The following is a 22,575-nucleotide window of genomic DNA, read 5'->3' on the forward strand; positions in this document are numbered from 1 at the left end:
AAGTTTCCATGCTCCTTGCTATGGGGGTCATAGAGGAGGTTCCAGTGGAGTTAAGGGGCAGGGGATTCTATTCCCGTTACTTCCTCATTCCCAAGTCCAAAGGAGGTCTGCGACCCATCTTGGACTTGCGCGGACTCAACAAATTCATAGTAAAGTTGAAGTTCCGCATGGTCTCTTTGGGGACCATTATCCCTTCCCTCGATCCTGGAGACTGGTTCGCCGCCCTCGACATGAAAGATGCATACTTTCACATAGCAATTTACCCGCCTCACAGACGCTTCCTGCGGTTCGTGGTAAGCAAGGTGCACTACCAATTTGCAGTCCTTCCCTTCGGCCTATCCTCGGCCCCAAGGGTGTTCACGAAATGTATGGCTGTCGTGGCAGCGTACCTTCGTCGGCAAGGGATACAGGTGTTCCCGTACCTAGACGACTGGCTGGTACGCGGTCGCACCAAAGAACAAGTTCGAGATCACGTCCACATAATAGTGCACACATTCAACAAGTTGGGTATCCCACTCAACAAGGACAAATCCACTCTGGAACCTACCCAGAGAATAGAATTCATCGGCGCGGTTCTAGACTCCAGACGTGCACAAGCCATCCTGCCAGACAATCGCTTTTGCACCATCACGAGCCTCATTCAAGGACTCAAGGCCTTCCCTACTACCACGGTGAGGTCGTGCCTTACCCTGCTGGGTCACATGGCTTCCTGCACGTACGTAACCAGGCATGCCAGACTTCGGCTTCGCCCACTCCAGACCTGGGTGTCATCAATATACCGCCCACATCGGGACAGCCTGAACATGGTGGTCACGGTCCCAAACTCGGTCCTGACCTCCCTCACATGGTGGCTAGACCACAAGGTGGTTTGCGAGGGGATGCCGTTTCACGCCCCACAACCCTCTCTGCACCTGGTCACAGACGCTTCATCCCTGGGTTAGGGCGCCCATCTCAGCGAACACCATACCCAGGGCCTGTGGACTGCACCCCAGATAGCCCTGCACATCAATGTTCGGGAACTGATGGCGGTGCGCCTGGCGTGCCAGGCATTTCTCAACCTCCTACGTGGCCGCTGTGTGTTAGTTCTCATCGACAACACCACGGCCATGTTTTACATCAACAAGCAAGGAGGAGCACGTTCGTCAATTCTATGCCAAGAGGCCATTCGCCTGTGGGGCTTCTGCATCGCCCACTCAATCCATCTCACGGCATCGTTCCTCCCTGGAGTCCAGAACACTCTGGCGGACCGACTCAGCAGGTCCTTTCAAACACACGAGTGGTCTATCCGTCCGGACATCATACATTCCGTTTTCCAGAAGTGGGGGTTTCCCCAGATAGACCTGTTTGCATCTCAAGACAACAGGAAGTGCCACGTGTTCTGCTCCCTGCAAGGTCGAGCTCCGGGCTCCCTCTCGGATGCGTTTCTCCTTCCCTGGAAAGACCACCTGTTTTATGCCTTCCCTCCATTTCCGCTGGTCCACAAGGTACTGCTCAAATTGCGCAGAGACCAGGCACAGGTGATTCTGATCGCCCCAGCGTGGCCGAGACAACATTGGTACACCACGCTGTTGGAGCTCTCGGTTCAGACACCGATCCCGCTTCCATCATGCCCGGATCTCATCTCTCAGGACCACGGCCGCCTGCGTCACCCCGACCTGCAATCACTCCACCTCACGGCGTGGCTGCTCCATGGTTCACCCAGGCAGAGCAGCAGTGCTCGCACTCTGTCCAACAGATTCTGCTGAGCAGTAGGAAGCCCTCAACACGGATCAAGGGCTTAGACCGGATGTACCCACAACAACGTCAGCCCGTTCCAACGTGGGACCTCAACCTGGTTCTCTCCAAGCTCACAGGTCCTCCATTCGAGCCACTGGCCACCTGTTCACTTTTGTACCTATCCTGGAAGACAGCCTTCCTCGTAGCCATCACCTCAGCAAGGCGCGTTTCTGAACTCAGGGCGCTTACATCCGAGCCCCCTTACACAGTTTTCCATAAGGATAAAGTGCAGCTCCGCCCACATCCTGCCTTTCTCCCTAAGGTGGTTTCTCCATTTCATATCAACCAGGATATATTTCTCCCGGTCTTTCATCCTAAACCACATGCTACTCGCCAGGATCAACGTTTGCATTCTCTGGACGTACGCAGGGCCCTGGCCTTCTATATTGACCGCACAAGGCACTTTAGAAAGACGACGCAACTCTTCGTTGCAGTGGCCGACCGAATGAAAGGCTCACCGGTCTCATCACAACGCCTATCCTCCTGGATTACGTCTTGCATCCGGACTTGCTACGACCTGGCAGGTGTCTCAGTACCACACCTCACCGCTCACTCCACGAGGGCCCAAGCTTCCTCGACGGCTTTCCTGGCGCAAGTTCCGATCCAGGACATTTGTAGAGCTGCGGTTTGGTCGTCAGTCCACACGTTTACAGAACACTATGCACTAGTGCAGCAGTCCAGGGACGATGCTGCCTTCGGATCAGCAGTTTTGCACACAGCAATGTCTCACTCCGACCCCACCACCTAAGTTGGGCTTGGGAGTCACCTAATGGAATGGATATGAGCAAGCACTCGAAGAAGAAAAGACGGTTACTCACCGTTGTAACTGTTGTTCTTCGAGATGTGTTGCTCATATCCATTCCAAACCCGCCCCCCGTCCCCACTGTCGGAGTAGCCGGCAAGAAGGAACTGAGGGGGCGCCGGGTCGGCTGGGGTATATATTCAGCGCCATGAAGGCGCCACTCTAGGGGGCTCCACAGCCGACCCGCCGGTGTTGCTAGGGTAAAAATCTTCCGACGATCGTGCACGCGGCGCGCACACACCTAATGGAATGGATATGAGCAACACATCTCGAAGAACAACAGTTACAACGGTGAGTAACCGTCTTTTACTTTAATTACTTACTTTTTTTTACTATAAAACTGGCCCGGCCCGCCAGGGTGCTTACCCTGATGAGCTGCGTGCCGAATGTTGCCGACCCCGATGTAGATTCTTCGTTTGTTTTTGGAGCAGGGAAACCATTGTATTTGTTTCCAGATATCTTAACCCATATTGCATCTGTTTGCCATGATCATACCATGTTAATTACATTAATTAAGTGCATCATCTGTATTATCCCAGCAGCTTTCAGTTGTGTTGGCTTCACAGCAGGAAGGTATAGATAAAGTCACTATAAAGTTTTAAAGGTCAGGGCTTCTCAAACTGATCACTTATTGTGAATTAAGTTTATTGTGTGTTAATAAACTGGTTGGAAAACAGACATACATTTTTGCTGACAAAAAAAATTCTCTGTTAAAAAACCCAGCAGGATTTAATCATGATTAGTTGCTGGATGTGATTTGCCTGGCCTGCTCTGACCAGTTAGCACTGTGTCAGCAACTCAATTCTTCACATCCTGGTACATGTGGTAAAATTTTGCAATGTAGACAAGAACCTAATGGCATTGGTGCAGATTTTCCAGGCAACTTTTCAGTTACCAGGGAGCAAGTTGCATGGGATTCATGGAGAATTAAGTGAGCAGCACTTGTTCTCATTAACACACATTGTTCTCCTATTACATTGGGCTCTGTTTGCCAGTGTAATGTAGCTGAATTAACATTCAACCTGCTTTGCACGTTTTGGTGTTCATGGGGTTGGAGTGTACTGGCCACATTTTCAAATAGTGGTGGCAGAATTGCTCCCATGAAAGCCCTCCTTTTGTATGCACAGTTTTTACAGGTGTATTGTAAGTGCCAGTTGTCTGAAAACTTGGTCCTATGTGTAAGGCTTGTTTTGTATTGCAAGGTCGACCCCTGCCCTAGCTCTGCCAGCGATATCAGCCTTGATAATCTGCTTCCCCAAGAAACACTTTTTCCCACGCTGCCCCTTACAAGTGGAAAAAGCTCCCAGTCAAAATCGGACCTTTCGGTCCTTCAATTCCTTTCTCAGAACTTGCCTGTTACTCGATACATGTAGGAAATTGCAAGCTGATTAAAAGCTAGGCAGGTGATGAGTTGTGGTTACAGTCTCTGATTGGTTAAGAACTGCCTGCATTCTGTTAGCTTTTAGGACCCTGTCTTCTTGAGCCTCCACCCAGTCCACTTGTTTGTCTCACCCACCTGCTAAGGCTTGTTCTTTAGACTGTAAGCTCTTTGGGGCAGGGACTGGATTTTACTACATGTTTGTATGGCACCCATCCCAGTGGGGCCCCATGCTGGTTGCCACTCCGCGATTATAATGTTTAGTAATAGCAAGGCTGTTTTGTGTGGATAGGATCATCTGAGACCCTCTTATATTCTCCCCTCTTTACTCACATCCCACCTTGACACTTCAATTGTGACCATCCTCCCCCCGGCTGAAGGGAGCTGGAGGTTGCTTCTTCCAGAGCCTGTTACCAGCATTTCATATGTAACAAGGGGTGCTCTCCTCACTGGAGTTGCTTGCACTGTGTCCACAGCCTTCCCAACTTCTGCCGACCTAGGGGGTCCCACATTAGTTTACCAGTTCCTCCCATAAGTATTTTAAGTGATGCCAAGTAAACAGTGAAGAGTAAGAACTCCTTGTGATTGTTAGTAGGAACTGACATATGTTAATATATCACAAAGTGTTACTTGGGCAATAGAACATGAATAAACATGTTACTTGGGCAATAGAACAGTGCAGAATACATCCAGACTACCTTATTTTATAGAATATTGTAAACGTCGTTTTTCTTATTTATTGCTCTAGCAGCTATTAAGAAAAAGGTTTAATGCTGTGTAAAAATTCAATGTTTACTTTTCATATCCCATTCTCTGCCACCTGGTACCATGCTCTGCAATGCCAGCACTTTATAAGTCTCCTCTAATGTCTCTTCCACACACGAAAGAATTCCAGTATGAAAGCTAAAAGTGAAGTGTTCATCTGCTAAAAAGCTCCAAATGACGTATACATATTCCAGGAAGGGGGAAGCAGTTATTCAAGTGGATCTTTCGAAAGCTAGGCAAAGAGAAAGGAATGAGGTCCTGTCCCCCAACAGCTGTCCCAAGTTGTTCTCATTAAAATAGAAGTCCCAAACCTGCCCTCTTCCAAACTGCACTGACCAAGGCAGCAGCCTCTTTTAAAGGGATTGAACCAGAAACACTGACATATAAAGACGATCAAGAAGAACTGGATGTCCATATGATGGTGAGTTCTGGAGAGAAACTGGGAGTCTTAAAGACTGAAGGGACATTTTATTTTCTGTAACCATCTGACAATGTGGGGTTATGTTCCTGGAACCGGATTCAGAGTGTTAACAGGGTTGCAGAAATGATTCCCCCCTTCACCGGTTTCAGGTGCTGGCACCACAGACTCATCCTGGGGCCTTACAAGCTAGCTGAGTTCTTTCTGCTTCTCGCCTCACCAGGGATGTGTCAGAATGTATCTTACTGTTTTGTGGATGATGGTGGAGTCTGTCTCACTACCCTGATCTGTATTTGTTCCTATCTTGCTACTAAAGCACGGGAACAAAATCTTTCCTTTTGTAATTAAAATAAGCAGATATTTGCTTGTTTGATTTTTATACTCTCCCTATCCCAAGACTTTACGCCCATGGGAAATCAGCAAAGAGCACATCACACAATAAATCTGATGAAACAACACTAACAAAACATTAAATGCTTCTCACCCCCCTACAAACACAAGCTCTGCCCTCCCTTCCCATTCACCCTCCACTAAACATACATAAATAGAGAGGTCAACAAATTCAGACACTGACAGACCAATGTGAGGAAGCGAGTTCCAGAGTCAAGGACTCTTCACACTGAACCATCCTGCCCCCAGATCCTAACCAATCTAGGAACTGAGAGACTGAGTGTGCCAGCTGATCTCAACTGCCGTGGTTTAACAGGAGAGAGCCCAGTCTCTAAGGAACACATAACCCAAACCATTAAAGGGCTTTATAGATTAAACCAACACACAGAACTGCAGATCAGTGCTTTCTGTGAAGCACAGTTGTAATGTGCTCCATGTGGGAATCTACATTCTTCAATAGCTGAGTTTTCCACTTGATCTTTACTGTAGTTGTATCTAGGGCTGGGTGAAATTTTTCAGCTGAAACTATTTTTGCTGAAAAATGGAGATTTGGGCCTGTCAGACTGTTTTGTTTCAGGTCCAATGAAACCTTTCCTTGACCTGAAATGAACTTTTTTTCTTTTCAGGTTTGGCACTGAACTAAAAATCAATTATCTGCACAGCTTTGGTTGTGTCTGCAATGCAGTAATCCAGTCTGGTGCTGGACTGGGAGCAGATACGTTGTGGGAGAATCGTTTGGGGACCATGGACACATTTTAAACTGACAATACTAGGGATCAGTTTGAGCTGGATAACCCATCTTTTTTTGGGGGGGTTAAGAATATTAATATATTCCCTTTTTCTTTTAATCTCATCAGAGCAAAGACTGCTCAGTAATCAGAAGAATAATAGGATTGCCTGGAGCAGTTACTATATGAAAGTACAGAGAATCAACCCAAGCCATGAAAATTCAATTGAGGGACATGCTCTGATTTTTAACAGTGACAAAACTCTTCTCCTGACTCTAACGGAAAAAAGTTTTAGGCAGAGATTTAAGGACTGGCTCTGTTCCAGGATAGAACAGGTCTTGAAACTAAGACACTGACGCACATCCCTTTTACATTATATCAGATTCCGTGCATGGGCCTTGACCATGTTAGATTCGGATTTTACTTCAAATTATGATTTGTTGGTTCTCCAGAGAGGCTGTTGTTTAAAAAAGATACAGTGCGGTACTCACGCTGCCTCTGAGATATGACTGTACAGTGGTCTGGGCTGAAGTGACTGATTCCCAGACAGTCAGATTGCCAGTGAATATGCTGACTCACATTTAGGTTTGTTTGTCAGCATAGTGGATATATGCACATTCACTGCGCACTGTTTCCTGGCCTAATTAGGGCCTAATATTAGTCTTTCAGAAATCAATGGCAAAAACGTCTCATTGACTTATGTGGAAGTAGGATTCTGGTCCTTAGTCATTGAAATGTTTAACGGAGGCTCATTGGCTTCTCTGGCTGTACAGAGCTAAAAATCTGAAAAGATAAAGGTCTACAGGCTGAAACTGCTTATGCTGCATTTAGCGGTGGAGTTCTTCTAGGCTTGATTAAAGACTCACTAGGTAAAGTTCTCTGGGCCATGTTATACAGGAGGTCAGACTAGATGATCATAATGGTCCCTTCTGGCTTTAGAATCTGTGAATCTTAGAATAACATGCTGCCATCCATGAGCTCCCTTCCAGCCGGCACTGGGCAATATGAATATCAGATTTGCTGGAAAAAGATTAAATTAGTGCAGGATGCTGTCAGCAGCTCAGCTGTGGTCTTCAGCTGCTGTTGGCTCTGTGATGTGGAGTTTGTTAACAGCAGATACGCATCAGTGATCATCTCTGTAACCTTGGAGCACCACTGAATGAGGCAGCATGCTAGGCTGTGGATGAAATCAGTGAGGAGCAATGGGCTGGCACTGCCAGAAGAGCTATAATGTCTGCTCTGAGAGGTGGTGGCTGTTGGCAGGGTCGGCTCCATAGTTTTTGCCGCCCCAAGCAAAAAAGCAAAAAAAAAAAAAAAAAAGCTGCTATCGTGATCGGGAACTCTAACGCCGCCGCTTCATTCTTCGGCGGCAATTCGGTGGCCGGTTCTTCCCTCTGACACAGACTGAGGGACCCGCCGCCGAATTGCCACCGAAGAGCCGGATGTGCTGCCCCCTTCCAGGGGCCGCCCCAAGCACCTGCTTGCTGGGCTGGTGCCTGGAGCCGGCCCTGGCTGTTGGGGAGATTCACTATGATAACTGCTGTCATGAAGCAGATGACTTGATGCTTGCTTTGATGCACTATAGGGCTTCCTTAAAAATGGGTGATAGAGATAAGTAGGACCAAATTTAGCCCTGATATAAGCTGGTACAACTATACTCAAGTCAGGTGAATTACACTTGCCTGTATCAGGGATGAAGTTGGCCTTTAGTAGTTGAAGTGCAGTGATCTGAACTGAAAGTGATTGCAGGTGTTTAGCTTCCTATCAGATAAGTAGCAGGTGAGCCTAATTTGGGAGCATAGAGGCTATTGAAAGCTGGAGAAGTGGGTTGTGAAGGAAGGACACTGCAAATGCTGAATTCTGGATCTTTCCTTCTCTGGCTGCAGCCCTGGCTAAAGTAGGTCAAGGCCAAGCACAGACCTCTTTTGCATTATATTGCTTTCTGCCCCCTTTTCTGTTTCCCCGTCCCCTTGAACAGTTATAATCCTTTTTTATAAAGCCGCATCAGGAAACTAATTCTAAGGCGGTATCTTGGACTGGAGACCGCTTTTAAGTGTTGGGTTTAAGGAATTGCTCTTAACCTATAACTGTCAGTAATTATCTTGGCGATAATATCTATGTAATGGTAATAAAGCAGCAAACAAACCCTCTTATTTTCAGTCACAGAGTCTGTCTCTCTGACTGTGTTTGAGAGAGCACTTTGAAATGATAGGTGCCTTGTCTGCTCCTACTTCAAAGGTTGGCAGTTCTCCAGTCACAAATGTCTGCTTCAGGTCTCTAATGCATGTTCTTTGACATTGTAAATCAAGGAACTAAAAACAACATAATTTTCCATTGGGAACATCTGTCTACTGGTGAACAGAAGTTGCCTTGTACACAGGATGAAGGTAGAGGTTCGAGCTAACCAGGTATTATTATTGCCTTTTTTGGTGGAAAACAATGATTCTGTGTATTTGTTTCAATTTGTTCTTGGTTTGGTTTATGCACTTTTTAGTGAATGTGGTGCTGGTGAAATGTGCTGACTTGGCAGCCCCATAGACCAAAGGTCTCTGTTTGTCCACAACAGACACAATGTAGGCAGCTGCAGCCTGATTCCCCATTCTGTCTGCCGAGGTACATCAGCCCTGAAGTGGACTGACCATTCCTAAGAGAAAGAGAGGGGTGCATTATCCAGGCCCATTCAGACCTTAGCTTCAGGATTAAGACTCCAAACAAGATTTGTGTGGATAGGGTTTTTTTGGAGTGGACCCCTGTCTGCTAGGAACTGAGCAGAGGCCCACCAAGATAACTTCATAGTTTGGTTAGCTAATTTACAGAGTTGCACAGACCCAGCCCTGAGAGCTGTCTTGGAAAGAGACATCACCTTGTCTGAGGGTGGAAATCAGAGCCCTCAGAGGTGGCCAACTAGTGGGCTGGGGCAAATGGTGTTTCACAATTCCAGGGTTGATGACAGCTTGTATGTTCCAATGCTGGGATTTAGTTTCTGCCAAAAACCATGGGGCTGCCCCCATGTAACTGGGAGCAGAATTTACCTGTCGAATTTGAAAAGTAAGTGATATAAAAGGAACTTTAAAAATCCTTTAATCAGGCTATGTCTGCTGTTCTCTTCCCTCTGACCTTCCTGCTGGAAGTTTCCATTCCAGCAGCAATACATCCCATTAGAATGGCGATCTGATGCCAAACTCTCTTGTGCCGTGCAGCTGAAGTGCTCGGTTACGACATCCATGTGAACATTATGCAGCCTCCGTTTCACCCACTGGAGCTGCTCCAGTTGGACCGTGCTCCAACAACACTGGGTTCAGGAAACATATTAACAGGCTCAGGATCTGACACACAGAAGGCTGATCTGAACTTGGCTGCAACTTATCTGAGTTAATGGACGTGACTAGGAAAATACAGCACCTGCTCTCCCTAGTGCTTCTGTGTAGTTTCACCTGCTTAATGACGAGCAGCTGTCTGTAAGGCTGAGTTGAGAATAATTCAGTAAACATTAGTGGTAATTATCGATAACCCCTAATGTCCCTGTGAATGTTCTTGTGGCACTGCAGATACCGGTAAAGTCATATCATTCGGAGCCTAAACCCTTAGCAGGCCTGCTAAAATGGATGAATTTTGTGTGGGTCAGAGTCCACTAACAAATCCATTGTTTCATTTTTTTCCAGGCTTTTTCTGGGGGGGGTGGGGTGAGTAGCTGGGTGGGGCAATGGAGAGCTGAAGTTGCACCACAGTTACAATTACAATTGTCTATATATACAAACACCTACATTCAAAACCATAACCTGTGTGCCTATCTCAGAGTGACTGTCCAGTGCATTACAAGCTTTCATAAAAGATCTTACTCGATGTACTCTTACAATAAAATAACACAGTATGCAATCAGTTGGGTTAATTGCTTATTTTTGAGGGTTTAAACCTTAATATATGGAGATATACCTATTTCATAGAACTGGAAGGGTCCCTGAAAGGTCACTGAGTCCAACCCCCTGCCTTCACTAGCAGGACCAAGTACTGATTTTGCCCCAGATCCTTAACTGGCCCCCTCAAGGATTGAGCTCACAATTGTGGGTTTAGCAGGCTAATGCTCAAACCACTGAGCTATCCCCCCTTCTGTTCTCCCCTTGGGGTGTCTGGACACTGATTGTCCAAGAGTCAGTTGGGATTTTTTGGGGGAGGGGAGGGGGGTATTGCTATAAGTGATAGTGATTGTTTTTATAAAATTTGTACATGGGCCCAGATTATTGGGATTACCACATTTTATAAAACTAAATAATACTTTATGCTAGAAAATCTACTGTAGGGAACAGTCCTTCATTGTCCGGGGCATTAGTGGTGGTGGACTAGATTATCTAATAGGTCTTGTCCAACTACCACTTCTGTGATTCTGTGGTTCTGCTGGTGTATTAATATGTGGGACCTCAAGACATGGTGGTTGCTGATTTAGAGTGTGAAGAATTGTTTTGTATTGGCTAAACTAAACATCCAAGGGGTTGTGTAGCTAGCTGCTCCTGGAAATGTAATATTTTTGGTACTATTTTTGTCTGTTTTAACAACAGAGTTTAGTTTGACACAGCCTTCAGTAATCACACGCTGATGCATGTATGCAGTGTACTCAAGGGTCTGCAAATGGATCTTTCATCAGCAGGACACGACAGTATTTTTCTAAGCTAGAGTTCCATTAGCTCTCGCTGTTCTGAATAACTCTGGGCCAGAAACTCTGAAAGAGAAAACAAAAGCTAAGATAAATAATCTCCTTTAACAGTTCTTTCCACACCTCCCTATTCCACCTTCCACTTTCTTTATAATTTGTGACAGCCATAGAGGCACCAGCAACTGGGACTGTGCAAAATGTTTGCATCACATTTTAAATCTACTTGAACTAAGCCTTGGGTTCAAGATTCAGTAAATGTGTTCACCTCGGGCTTGACTCATAAAGTGAATTGGAGATGGGCCAATGTTCACTCACAGCTCAACTAGACATTTAGAAATCTGTTGAGGGCAGAATGGAACCCAGGCTCTGTGCAGAATCTCCTGCATTATTAGGTTTTATTGATTGTAAAGGAGGGCAAGAAAAGAGACAGATTGACATTGGGTTGCTGCACTAGCTGGTGGCTTTGCTTTGCCATCAGAATGAATGCTTTTCATAGCCGTTATCTCTTGTCTGAGATTAACGGTTTGCTGCCAAGCTGGTATTTTATCCCGTGTTGGGGAATGTTGATTGTTTTGGGTCCCACTAACTGCATTTTTCCATTTCTTTCTGCGCAACATCTCTGGATGCTCTGTTAGGTAGCAAGAGTAGCTCTCCATCCTAACAGGGATAGCTCAGTGGTTTGAGCATTGGCCTACTAAACCCAGGGTTGTGAGTTCAATCCTTGAGGGGACTATTTAGGGATCTGGGGCAAAAATCTGTCAGGGACAGTATGTGGTCCTGCTGTGAAGGCAGGGGACTGGACTCAATGACCTTTCAAGGTCCCTTCCAGTTCTATGAGATAGGTATATCTCCATATAAAAAATACCAACTCATGAAGGAAGTTGGACCAGTGCTCAGTGAAACAAAAAGATCAGAGAATCATTCAAATTAGGGATGCAAAAACACCTAAGTTATTGAGTCACCCCAACAAGAGTGGAGAGTGGTTCCCAGAGCTGTGTTTTCTCCAGTCTAGTTTTCAGTGTCTGGATCAGTTGGAATATTTAGTGCTTCATTTGTTGTAGGATGTTATATTGGATCCCATTTTTCTTGGTAAAGTTTTGCACATGGTAGGACTTTTCCATATCTTCAACTCCTCTCCCGTAGTTCTTAGCCACTGTCATCTCCGTTCCACTGCATCCATAGGTAGCCTGTCATAATATCTTAGAGAGTTTTAGGCTTGAGCACTGCTTCCTCCACTCCCCTTTGACCTAAGTAGGAGCTGCACATGAATGTCCAAGGGCAGAATACAGTCTATCAAGTTTTTCCTACTGTCCTTTGATTTTCCTTGGAGCAGCTTGCCTTCCGTGTATGAGTCTATGCAGCCTAAAAGAAAAACACACTGTCTGTTGTAGTACAATCCAGCAATGTCTCCATGAACCTGCCTGGGAAAAAGATCTTTTCCTGTCACCACAATGCATAGAAATGTTTGCGTTCCCCACTCATTGGTGGGTAATATTATTCATTTCTACACTGAATGCTTTTGGGTTTAGTTACATACCACATCCCTGGCATTAACTTTGCACATTGTAATGCACATTGCATTACATTAAAAGCAATATTTGTTTGGAACATAAGGCGTTGGGTGGTGGGACCAAGAGAACCAGATAGATTTCAGCCTGATTGCTAAATATCTTTAGTGCCTGAAAGATTGTAAATTCCATTCTTAGCTGTATGTGGACCCAGGTTACTTCCTTCACAATTTGCTAGCAGCTTGTCCAGAAAATGGGTAACTGCTTTTATTTTTGTCAGCTGTGAGGTCACATACTCATTGGCAATGAAGTGTAGTTGAAGATTTCCTTCATGGGAATTAATTGGGATTGTGCACCATTATTTAGTTTCTTTGTAGAGTTATGTAGACAAAGTCAAACAACCAGGATTAGTTAGGATAAATATTTTCAGTGGATGCATACAACACTTTCAACTGTACCAAATATTTGTTGTTGTTGTTTGTCCATTGTGCTTTGGGTGAGCAGTTTCATGTTCTGCTGAAGTAGGATTTTTAAAAAAAGCTTCAAAAGTTTTATCTCTGTTTTGATTTTCAGATACACAGAGCACTAAATTTCCGAGGGGAAAAAGTCACATTTATTTATGTTTTAACTCAACTTCTGTTTGCCAGACTGACATCCCACCCTGTAAGTCATGAGCAGAAGTCATTAAAAGATCTTCAGTTTCTGCCTTAGTACAATGTCTGTGGTAACAGAGCCCCATTCCTGCTCAGGGCCATGGGCATTACCAAAAATAAGCATAATGATCCTATTGGGCCCTCAGAAGTACTTGAGCTTCAGCCGCTGCAAGACCTGTGGTGTGACTTAGCGGATAGAGCACAGGACTGGAACTCAGCAGACATAGGTTCTATTACTGACTCTGCTACTAGCCTGCTGGGTGACCTCAGGCTAGTACTTCCCTCTTTGTGTGTCAGTTTTACCACCTGTGAAATGGGGATGATGTTACTGACCTCCTTTTTGAAGGGCTTTGAGATCTATGAGTTAGGTATCATTGTTATTTACCCTGTGCAACAGATTTGTGATGGCAGTTGGTGGGGTTTTTTTTTTCAGGATTTGGTTGGGTGGGATATTGGGGTGGCTGTTAATTGGGAGCTGGGAAGGGTTTTAACAGATGGTGTTATGCGGGGGGCACATTAGATCAGGGCACTTGTCACTGGGGGCTTATCTTTCAGAGTTGAGGGGTCATGGTGGTCCAGAATGGGAGGGAGTTCAATACAGATGCTGAGGAAGAAGTCTCCAAGAAGCCTGGGGTCTGATGGGGCCATGAATGGTGCTCACCCTTCAGGGAGGCCAGAGAGAATGTGAGCTACATTTGGCCTTCTAGTTTGTTATTGAGAAACATCTTGGGCCTGAAAATGTCCCAGATCCGACTCGCTGAGGATTAAATGTTCCATTCGTCCCCAGAACATGTGACCCAGGAATTAGATCTGTGAGGATTGCACGGGCTCTTTCTGCCTTTTGGGTTGCCCTTCCAGAGAACACCCCTGAGTTTGGATTTGAGATAAATCTCTTCAAGTCACCAGGGCCTGATGAAATGCATCCTAGAAAACTCAAGGAGCTGACTGAGGAGATATCTGAGCCATTAGCAATTATCTTTGAAAAGTCATGGAAGACAGGAGAGATTCTAGAAGACTGTCACCATATTTGCCCTTTTTCCAATCTGTAAAAAGCGTTATTTCCCAGAGAATTACACACCAGTCAGCTTAACTTCTATACCCGGAAAGATAATGGAGCAAATAATTAAGCAATCAATTTGCAAACATCTAGAAAATAATAAGGTGATAAGTAACAGTCAGCATGGATTTGTCAAGAACAAATCATGTCAAACCAACCTCATAGCTTTCTTTGACAGGGTAACAAGCTTCGTGGATAGGGGGAAGCGGTAGACGTGGTATATCTTGACTTTAGTAAAGCTTTTGATACTGTCTCGCATGACCTTCTCATAAACAAACTAGGGATATGCAACCTAGATGGAGCTACTATAAGGTGGGTCCATAACTGATTGGAAAACTGTTCCCGGAGAGTAGTTATCAGTGCTTCACAGTCATGCTGGAAGGGCATAACGAGTGGGGTCCTGCAGGGATCAGTTCTGGGTCTGGTTCTGTTCAATATCTTCATCAATGATTTAGATTATAAGTGTATTCTCTATGCCATTAAGTTTGTGGATGATACCAAGCTGGGAGGGGTTGTAAGTGCTTTGGAGGATAGGATTATAATTCAAAATGATCTGGACAAACTGGAGAAATGGGGTGAAGTAAATAGGATGAAATTCAATGAGGACAAATGCAAAGTGCTTTACTTAGGAAGGAACAATCCGTTGCACACATACAATGACTGCCTAAGAAGGAGTACTGCGGAAGGGGATCTGGGGGTCATAGTGGACCACAAACTAAATATGAGTAACTGGTAACACTGTTGCAAAAATAAGCGAACATCATTCTGGGATGCATTAGCAGGAGTGTCGTACGCAAGACACGAGATGTAATTCTCTACTCTGCACTGATTAGGCCTCAACTGGAGTATTGTGTCCAGTTCTGGGTGCCATATTTCAGGAAGGATGTGGACAAATTGGAGAAAGTTCAGAGAAGAGCAACAAAAACGTTTAAAGTTCTAGAAAACATGACCTATGGGGAAGATTGAAAAAACTGGGTTTGTTTAGTCTGGAAAAGAGAAGACTGAGAGCGGACATAACAGTTTTCAAGTACATAAAAGGTTGTTACAAAGAGGAGGGAGAAGAATTGTTCTTCTTAACCTCTGAGAATAGGACAAGAAACAATGGGCTTAAATTGCAGCAATGGAGGTTTAGGTTGGACATTAGGAAAAACGTCCTAACTGTCAGGGTGGTTAAGCACTGGAATAAATTGCCTAGGGAGGTTGTGGAATCTCCATCATTGGAGATTTTTAAGAGCAGGTTAGACAAACACCTGTCAGGGATGGTCTAGATAATACTTAGTCCTGCCATGAGTGCAGGGGACTGGACTAGATGATCTCTCGAGGTCCCTTCCAGTCCTATGATTCTATGATTCCAGTTCAGACAGACCCTGAAATGCACCACACCGCCTAATTTGAATGTAAGATTAATAATCCCTCCTTGGGAGAGGAGCAGGTTCACTAGAAACTTGGCCCAGGATTGCTGTGAAGGTTTGCAGTCCTCAGGGACCCTTTGAAGAACCTGGGCTGGATGGTGGGTACTTTTACACAGAGCCCAGTACTGGGGACATGTGAAAAGCAGTGTTGCGTGTGGCACTCCATGCTCCTGGCACTCCTTTAGTGGCCATAGCTGTCAGTCATGAAGCCAGTTTTATTTTATATAAATAGGACAGTTCTGGAAGGGGCAAGGAGAGGCAGGAGCCCCGAGAAGATCTTGATGCATTTATGAATGGGATTATATGACTGTATTGACTGCTATATCGGGGACTAGACTTGATGAGCCAGGAGGTGCCTTCCAGTCCTATGTGCAGTGGTGTAGGGTTGAGTGTTAGTCATGGTTGGTAAAGGGGAGCAAGAGAATTGAGGAGACTGGAAACTTCCCCACAGCTTTGCCTGTGAGTAGCTTGTTGTTTAATTCACAACTGCATTAGGAGCCGTCTGTGCATGGAATAGCTTGACGTTTCCCAGTTGGATGCTAGCATGATTTTTTTTTTTTTTTATTCCTTCATCATAAGCCAAATAGTTTTTGAGCTCTCACCAGCCCCTTGGTGTGACTCGCTCACCAATACTAGATAAAATACCTGTGGCTTTTAGAAATTGACTTTCCTTTGACAAACAGCGGTTTAAATTAGGGGGGAAGCGATCACACAAAACTGCAAAAGAATTAATGAAATACGCAACTTGGAAAAGAAGAGAAGTGCTAGGCTTGTTCTGGAGCCCACTCCCCCTGGGCTCTCTCTTCCCTGATTAACATGGATTGAAAAGCATTATGTTAAGATCCATGATTGTTATTAGACTACGTGGAAAATATGCAAAGTATTTGAAATTAAATTCTTTTTATTTAGGTTCTACTGTCAGAATTGATTCTTCTGTGCACTCCACTTTCCTACTAAATCCTCCTCCTCCAAGGGTTAATGGTGGTTGTGTTTTGTGTTTTAGAACAGCCTATTACACAGACTACAGGCAGGTGTACAGCATGGAATACCAGACTGTGTACAAGTGCTGCCCAGGATGGTCCCAGCTTGGAGGGGATGCCGGCTGTCTTTACTGTAAGTACCACTGCACACCAGTGAGGTTTTCTTCTCATTCCAATTGTCTTTGCATGCTTATTTCATGGCCTGTGCACTGCAGCAGATGCTATAAACCCCTGTTTTAGAAGAATACTTTCTTTTAATGGGAGGGAAAGTTTCTCTCTGGACTCCTGTGAAGTGGTGTGAGCCACTTTCTGTTTTGTATAGCACTTCCTCATTCTAACACACAAAGATGTTCAGGGTCACATTATTCAGTTACCCAGTTGCCAAACGCTACTAACATTTTAAAACATCTCACAATCTGGTGATAGAAACTGTCCCACTGGCAGAAGCTGCAGAAAGCTGTAATCTGAGTGGAGTTATCATTGAGCACAACATTAATTGCTGGTTATGTAAGTGAACATGCCAGTGATAGCTAATTTGCCCACCAATTCCTCTTGCTCAGCATTCTCTGGAGCTGCTTCTCACCTCTTTGTCCTAGGAGGAGGCCTTGAACAAATGAAGCCCTTGAACCGTTCAGATACCAAAACGTGCTTCACTACTTTGTTTCAGGAGCCCTGTGAGATTCGGCTGGAAATTGATGGACACTCAGCTGTGTGTGCTTCCTGTTTTGTTTGCCCCTCCCTGCACTTACAAATGAGAGAGAGAGAGAGAGAGAGAGGTTCATTCATGAATGAACATATAAGGGGACGTGTCTCTCAGACTATCTTGAAAAGGATCAAATGGGTCAAATGATTTTTGGTTCTATTTTAGGGTTTTTCATGCTTGGAATTCAGCTGGCTGAACTTGGGGCTCTCCCTACCCCTTTCTTTTTGGCTGATCTCCCCTTATAAAGGACGTTGGGACTTCTTAAACTGCTGGCGTTTAGTACTGTCAGGACCTCGACAGAAGGTGTTGGTGTCACATTCTCAGAACAGGAAGTTAACTGCCCAGTATGAATAAGCTGGGGTTGTGATATCTCTAGTGGTTTAGAGTGAGGGACTTGAAGTCAGGACTGCTGGGTTCTAGTCCCAGCTCTTCCACTGCTGTGCTTTAAGACTTATGGCAAATCACTCTTTGCCTCAGTTTAACCATATGTAAAATGGGTATAAAAGTACCTACTTCATAAGTGTTGCAAGGCTCCTTTAATGGTTTTTAAAATGTATTAAAATCTTTTGATGGCTCATGCTATGAAGGTGCAAATTATTAGTAGTATTTGCTGTGCTTTTATTATGGAACATGGTTGATTAAAATGGTATATTTGGATAACTTGAAAAAAGGAAATATTCTCTTGGATCTCACACCGATCTAGCCAAGCACATACATAGAAATAAAAGTCACTAGTGAGGGAGTATCACGTATATTCTTCATGATTATATTATTAATTTCATGCTCAGTAACTGAATAAAATCATCAGCTCCTTTCTTAATTAGCATTGGGAGATGCATTTCCTACCAACGTCATTAAAATTTAGCTTTCATTAGAGGTGACAGGCCGGTGAACTAACAAAAGGGGTGCGTGCTTGGCTGTCTTGGCATCAAAAGAAGGAAAGCCAACAGTTTTCATATCCATTTTAAAAATGATTTTGATTGTAATTGACCTGGGGCGTTGGAAAATGTCTCCTACAGCTAGTCCTCTTTTGTTCTCCAGAGGGGCTTGCAGACCCCTTTTCTTGCACTTGGCTTGCTAGACACATCTTACTCTTTCACCCTCACTTCAAGAAGCAAATTTTTATTTTTCTGATTTAAAGGATGATAATATAGGCGACTAAGCCCATTGTGTCAAAGGAAACTCTGTGGCTACTTAATAACCCAATGGCAGCAGGCAGATAATACTCTCAGCTGAACTCAGAAAAGTGACTACTGTAATGAATTTCCTATAGAGGAAGTGAATAATTCTATCCAGGAAGGGAGTAAGAGGAAAGGAAAGAGAGCTGCCTAGAGAAACCTCTTAACTTGTCATCCCAGCTATATGTACTGAAAGTCAAAGGTGTTGGAATAATCTCTAACTGCACTGTACTGTTTGTAGAAGAATTGATTCAGGGGATGCTAAGCAGAGGGCATGGATGATGCTGGACTCTCATAAAGAATGAAGTATGTCTGGACCTTCTGAGAACAAAGGCATTGGGCTATTTAAATATTCATCATGTGCCTGTTCCTGACATGATAGGAGAACAAATGCCATTTACTTTCTTATTATGCATAAGTCAATAGATCCTGTTGTTCCCTTTCAAGTTTTGTTTGTTTGGGTATTTTTGCTTATGATTCCTGGGAGGAACAAAGCTAGAAGTTTTTGCTTTGTGCCTGCAATGGAGGCTGAAAAGCAGACTTCAAAGTCAATGATTTTCTCTTGCTTCCTGTTCACTAGCCTTGAGATTTCAAGGGGGGGAGGGGGGAAGGTGATTCAGGTAACCAGTTAAATTAATATTTTGGTGGGAAGGGGGGTAAATGTGAAAAAATAGGAGGCTTGTGGCTGCAACGCGCTCTACCATACCATCCTGTTGTCTTGGTTAACTCTGCAAGTCCACTCCTGCATCTCTGCTTTGGCTGTTTAAGTTCTTGACTCCCTATAACTCCAGCAATTCCACTGCTGGCTGCCTCTGTGTTTGGCTAACCCTGAGCACTTAGAGTATCCCTGTCACAGGCAGCTCATTTATTTTATCTCCTTTTTAACAGCTCCCAGGGTCAGCTTGGTTAGTCCTGGGTGTCACTGCAGGTGGAGCCAATATGGGCAGGAACTCAGGTTGAGTCCTGACTAAAGGAAAATGAGGCTGTTGCTACTCCAGAAAAATAAAAAAAGAGGGAGATGCCAAATTGTTACCAGAAATTAAGGTGAGGGATGAACTTTGATTTGTGGATGACAAGAACAAGGACCTGTCTGATGCTTTAGAAAAGGAAGGCTTTTGGGAGGGTCGTTGCTGGCCCAAACCCACTTCAGTAGAAATTCTGGCAGAATTGGAGAATCTAGAATGCAAAAGGGCTGGCTTAATAATGTGGAGCTGTTGTTTAGTTTGTGGCAGAAGGGTTTCAGTTTCCGAAGTCAAATGTTTTTTCACTGATCACATCTGGCATGGGCTCACATGAAAATGTGCACTGGGTTTCCAAGCACCTTTCTGGATCTTACATTCAGCCTTCTTTATTTTTTATCTTCAGTTTCTTTTGAGCTTAAAACTGTGTTTATACCCCTAGCAAAGTGAAAATATAGATGCTCCATCTCCTACGTTCCATATTCAATACGCCCATAGCATATTTCTCGCTTGTGAGGCTTTATAGTGGTATTTAATGATATGGCACGCACTGAGGTCCCAATAGTACTTCAAGGGAGAGCTGTGCTTTAACTGTGTTAGGAGACAGCTGTGTTGTAACCATGACTGCATTAGACAAGGACTATAGACTAGGTTTTTGGCCCCAGTTATAACATGGTTTGGTCCAGTCTGCGCTGTCTGATCAAACTTTGTTAGAACCCGGTGAAGCAACAACAGAGTGCTTAAGCCTGGTGGCTAAAGTTGGCACACCACTGTCAACCACAATAGGAAAGAGCTGCTGTTGTTTATCCTAAATGTTCTATCTACCCACCATTCAACACTGCTCTGTGGGATGGCAAGTGACTTGTATCCAGACTTTCTGCTTCAATCAGCAACATATTGTGATTGATGTATAAGTCTGTTGTTCTTTCATGTATCAAAATATTCTGTCCTGAGGGTGCCCTGTAGCATCTCCAGCTTTTTGGCTTGCATGGGTGTAATTACTTTTTTGCCCAGTCCCCCCGTTCTCTAGTGTGAACTTTTTGTTTTTTTTTTGGTTCTTGTTGAGACTTGTATGGATCCTTTAATCAGAAGGGGAGGGGTCAGGATGGAGAGAGGAAATGAGTTGAATAAACTGTATGAATGAAGAACTACTTTGACAGAGAAGTGTGCCCAGTAACCTGTGAATTCTGCAAGATTTGCTGTGGAAACTACCTCATGTAACACGGAAGGCTCAGGGCCTGGTCCTCAGCTGGTGTCAATTGGTGTAGTTCTGTTGAAGTAATGGAGCTATGCCAAATTATTTTAGTTGAGTGTCTGTTCTCAGAGATGTAATAGATCTTGTTCCTGCTCCATGCAGACATGTGGGCAAGGCCATCAGTGGTAAAAAATATAATTAGAACTATAAGGCAGAATCAAGCCAACAAGAACATCTTTTTCTGTCTTCCGATTTGACTTAACATTTCTTCACCGCAGTATGCTTGTTCCTCCAGGCATTTGAATGCTCCTTTACAAATCTCTTCGCTTGCTTTTGTGAGCTAACCCCTCCGTCTGTCTAAAAGCAGAAGCGCATGATGCTCTATTACCGTAACTTTGTTCTTATACTCCTTGTGTTCTTATACTCGTGCCCATAGCTTAGCCATGCCTGTAGTTTCCCTCTTTCATAGTCATGAGGTAGTATCTGATGTACGATAGGATCTGCTAAATAATATTATGGGAGACCAAGGCCCCGGTATCTGCCTGGTTATTAACCCAACCCTGAAGAGTGTGCTTCCCCCAGGGCTGTATTACCTGCCTGGCAGGAGAGTGCTTTGCCTAGGCAACTGAGACCACACTCTGCCTCTTCCTTGTTTAGCAGGCTTACAGCTGACTTGAAACACTGAGGGCTTATTCCAGCCTCCTAAATGTGCTTGTCCAAGTATTTAGAGGTGTGAGAATGGCCTATGCAGTACCATCAGGCTGGGACCTGCTTAACGACCCACAGAGTTCAGCATCTCTGCTGGGAATGAATAATTAGGAAATGGATGGAAAGTTTCATAGAAACACCCTGTAAAATGTCACTTAAGGAAGAGGTCTAAAGAATTAATGCTCCGCAGAGATTTGAAAATTTCTTGAGGAATATTTGATTTCCGTGCTATTCCCCTCCCCCTGTGCCATTTGCAATTGTCTGCTGGACTTATAACTTTCCCAGGAGTTGTCAGATCTCACCTTATAAATGTGTAGTGCTCAATTCCCTTGTGGATTACCTGCTTTTTCTCCTCCCTTCTGCTCACAGTGGAAAACAAGTGATGATTGATTAAAAAAATCAGATTTTTTAAAATTTGAATTGGATTATTTTACTTTAATCCATTTTTCTTTTTTAAGATAAATCTACTTAAAATTAAAATTTGAAATTATGATAAGGCCTAAACTACTTGTAATTAAACTACATTTAAATAAAATAAAAAGTAAATAAATAAAAATTAAGGTGTACATGTTTGCTGCAGAAGTTCTTTAAAAGTCAAACCTCTGAACTAGTGGCAGTCACTGGCTAAGCACCTGGAACCAGAGAGTGTTGAATTCCTTTTACCAGCTTTTGACACCACTAGCCTTTTTTCATTTCAGTTTATTCTGCTAGTTCAGTTGAATGACTAGTTCAGTCAAAGTTAAGAAACCATCAAGAGTTGAAAGGCAAGCTTGTCCAGTCTATGAGAAAAACTAGGTGTGAGAGAATGAGATCTACTAGTTCTAAAGTCTTGAAGGACATGGTCACCAGAAACAATCAGCTCAATTTACTAATTACAGATACTTCCTTTTGTTTAATAAATCAGTTTTAAATGCAGAATGACTCAATAAACTTGCTTTTTTTCTTGTCTAGCACATTTAAAATGTTTTTTATTTAACTAATATACCAGTTTTACAATGTTGTTTTTATACACTTTTAATTGAATGCCAATTTCTACCCAAATAGAGCTTGATACAAATCACAAGTAAAAATGATCACATAATAAGTGCATTATTCACCATTTTCTAATATAATGAAATATGTAAACAATAATCTGAATAAATGTGTGTTAAGCTATGTAATTGTTTAAATATGTATAGATATACTGTGTTCATATGGTTAGGAAAAAGTACCAAACTTTGTGTAAAGGGCTATGTTTATTTGTAAATGAACATATTTTTAAATAGATTGAGTCTCATTGGTTAGAAACTTTCTTTAGGAAAATAATTAAAAAATACG

At 43.8% G+C, this 22,575-nt stretch overlaps 1 protein-coding gene across 4 annotated transcripts in view; it reads left to right on the forward strand.

The window, feature by feature from the left end:
• The window catches only part of MEGF6 (multiple EGF like domains 6), a 255,179-nt gene that overhangs the window by 13,224 nt on the left and 219,380 nt on the right, over positions 1-22,575 (forward strand). For 3 of the 4 annotated variants that reach the window (XM_065574928.1, XM_065574927.1, XM_065574929.1), the window contains exon 3: positions 16,539-16,648. In XM_065574928.1, coding sequence (XP_065431000.1) covers positions 16,539-16,648 — 110 coding nt within the window. Of the gene's footprint in view, positions 1-8,041; positions 8,155-16,538; positions 16,649-22,575 lie in introns of those variants that run through there. The other variant, XM_065574930.1, reaches the window with a different exon arrangement.

This window comes from Chrysemys picta, chromosome 21 (assembly GCF_011386835.1).
Source record: "Chrysemys picta bellii isolate R12L10 chromosome 21, ASM1138683v2, whole genome shotgun sequence".
NCBI classification, from domain to species: Eukaryota; Metazoa; Chordata; order Testudines; family Emydidae; genus Chrysemys; species Chrysemys picta.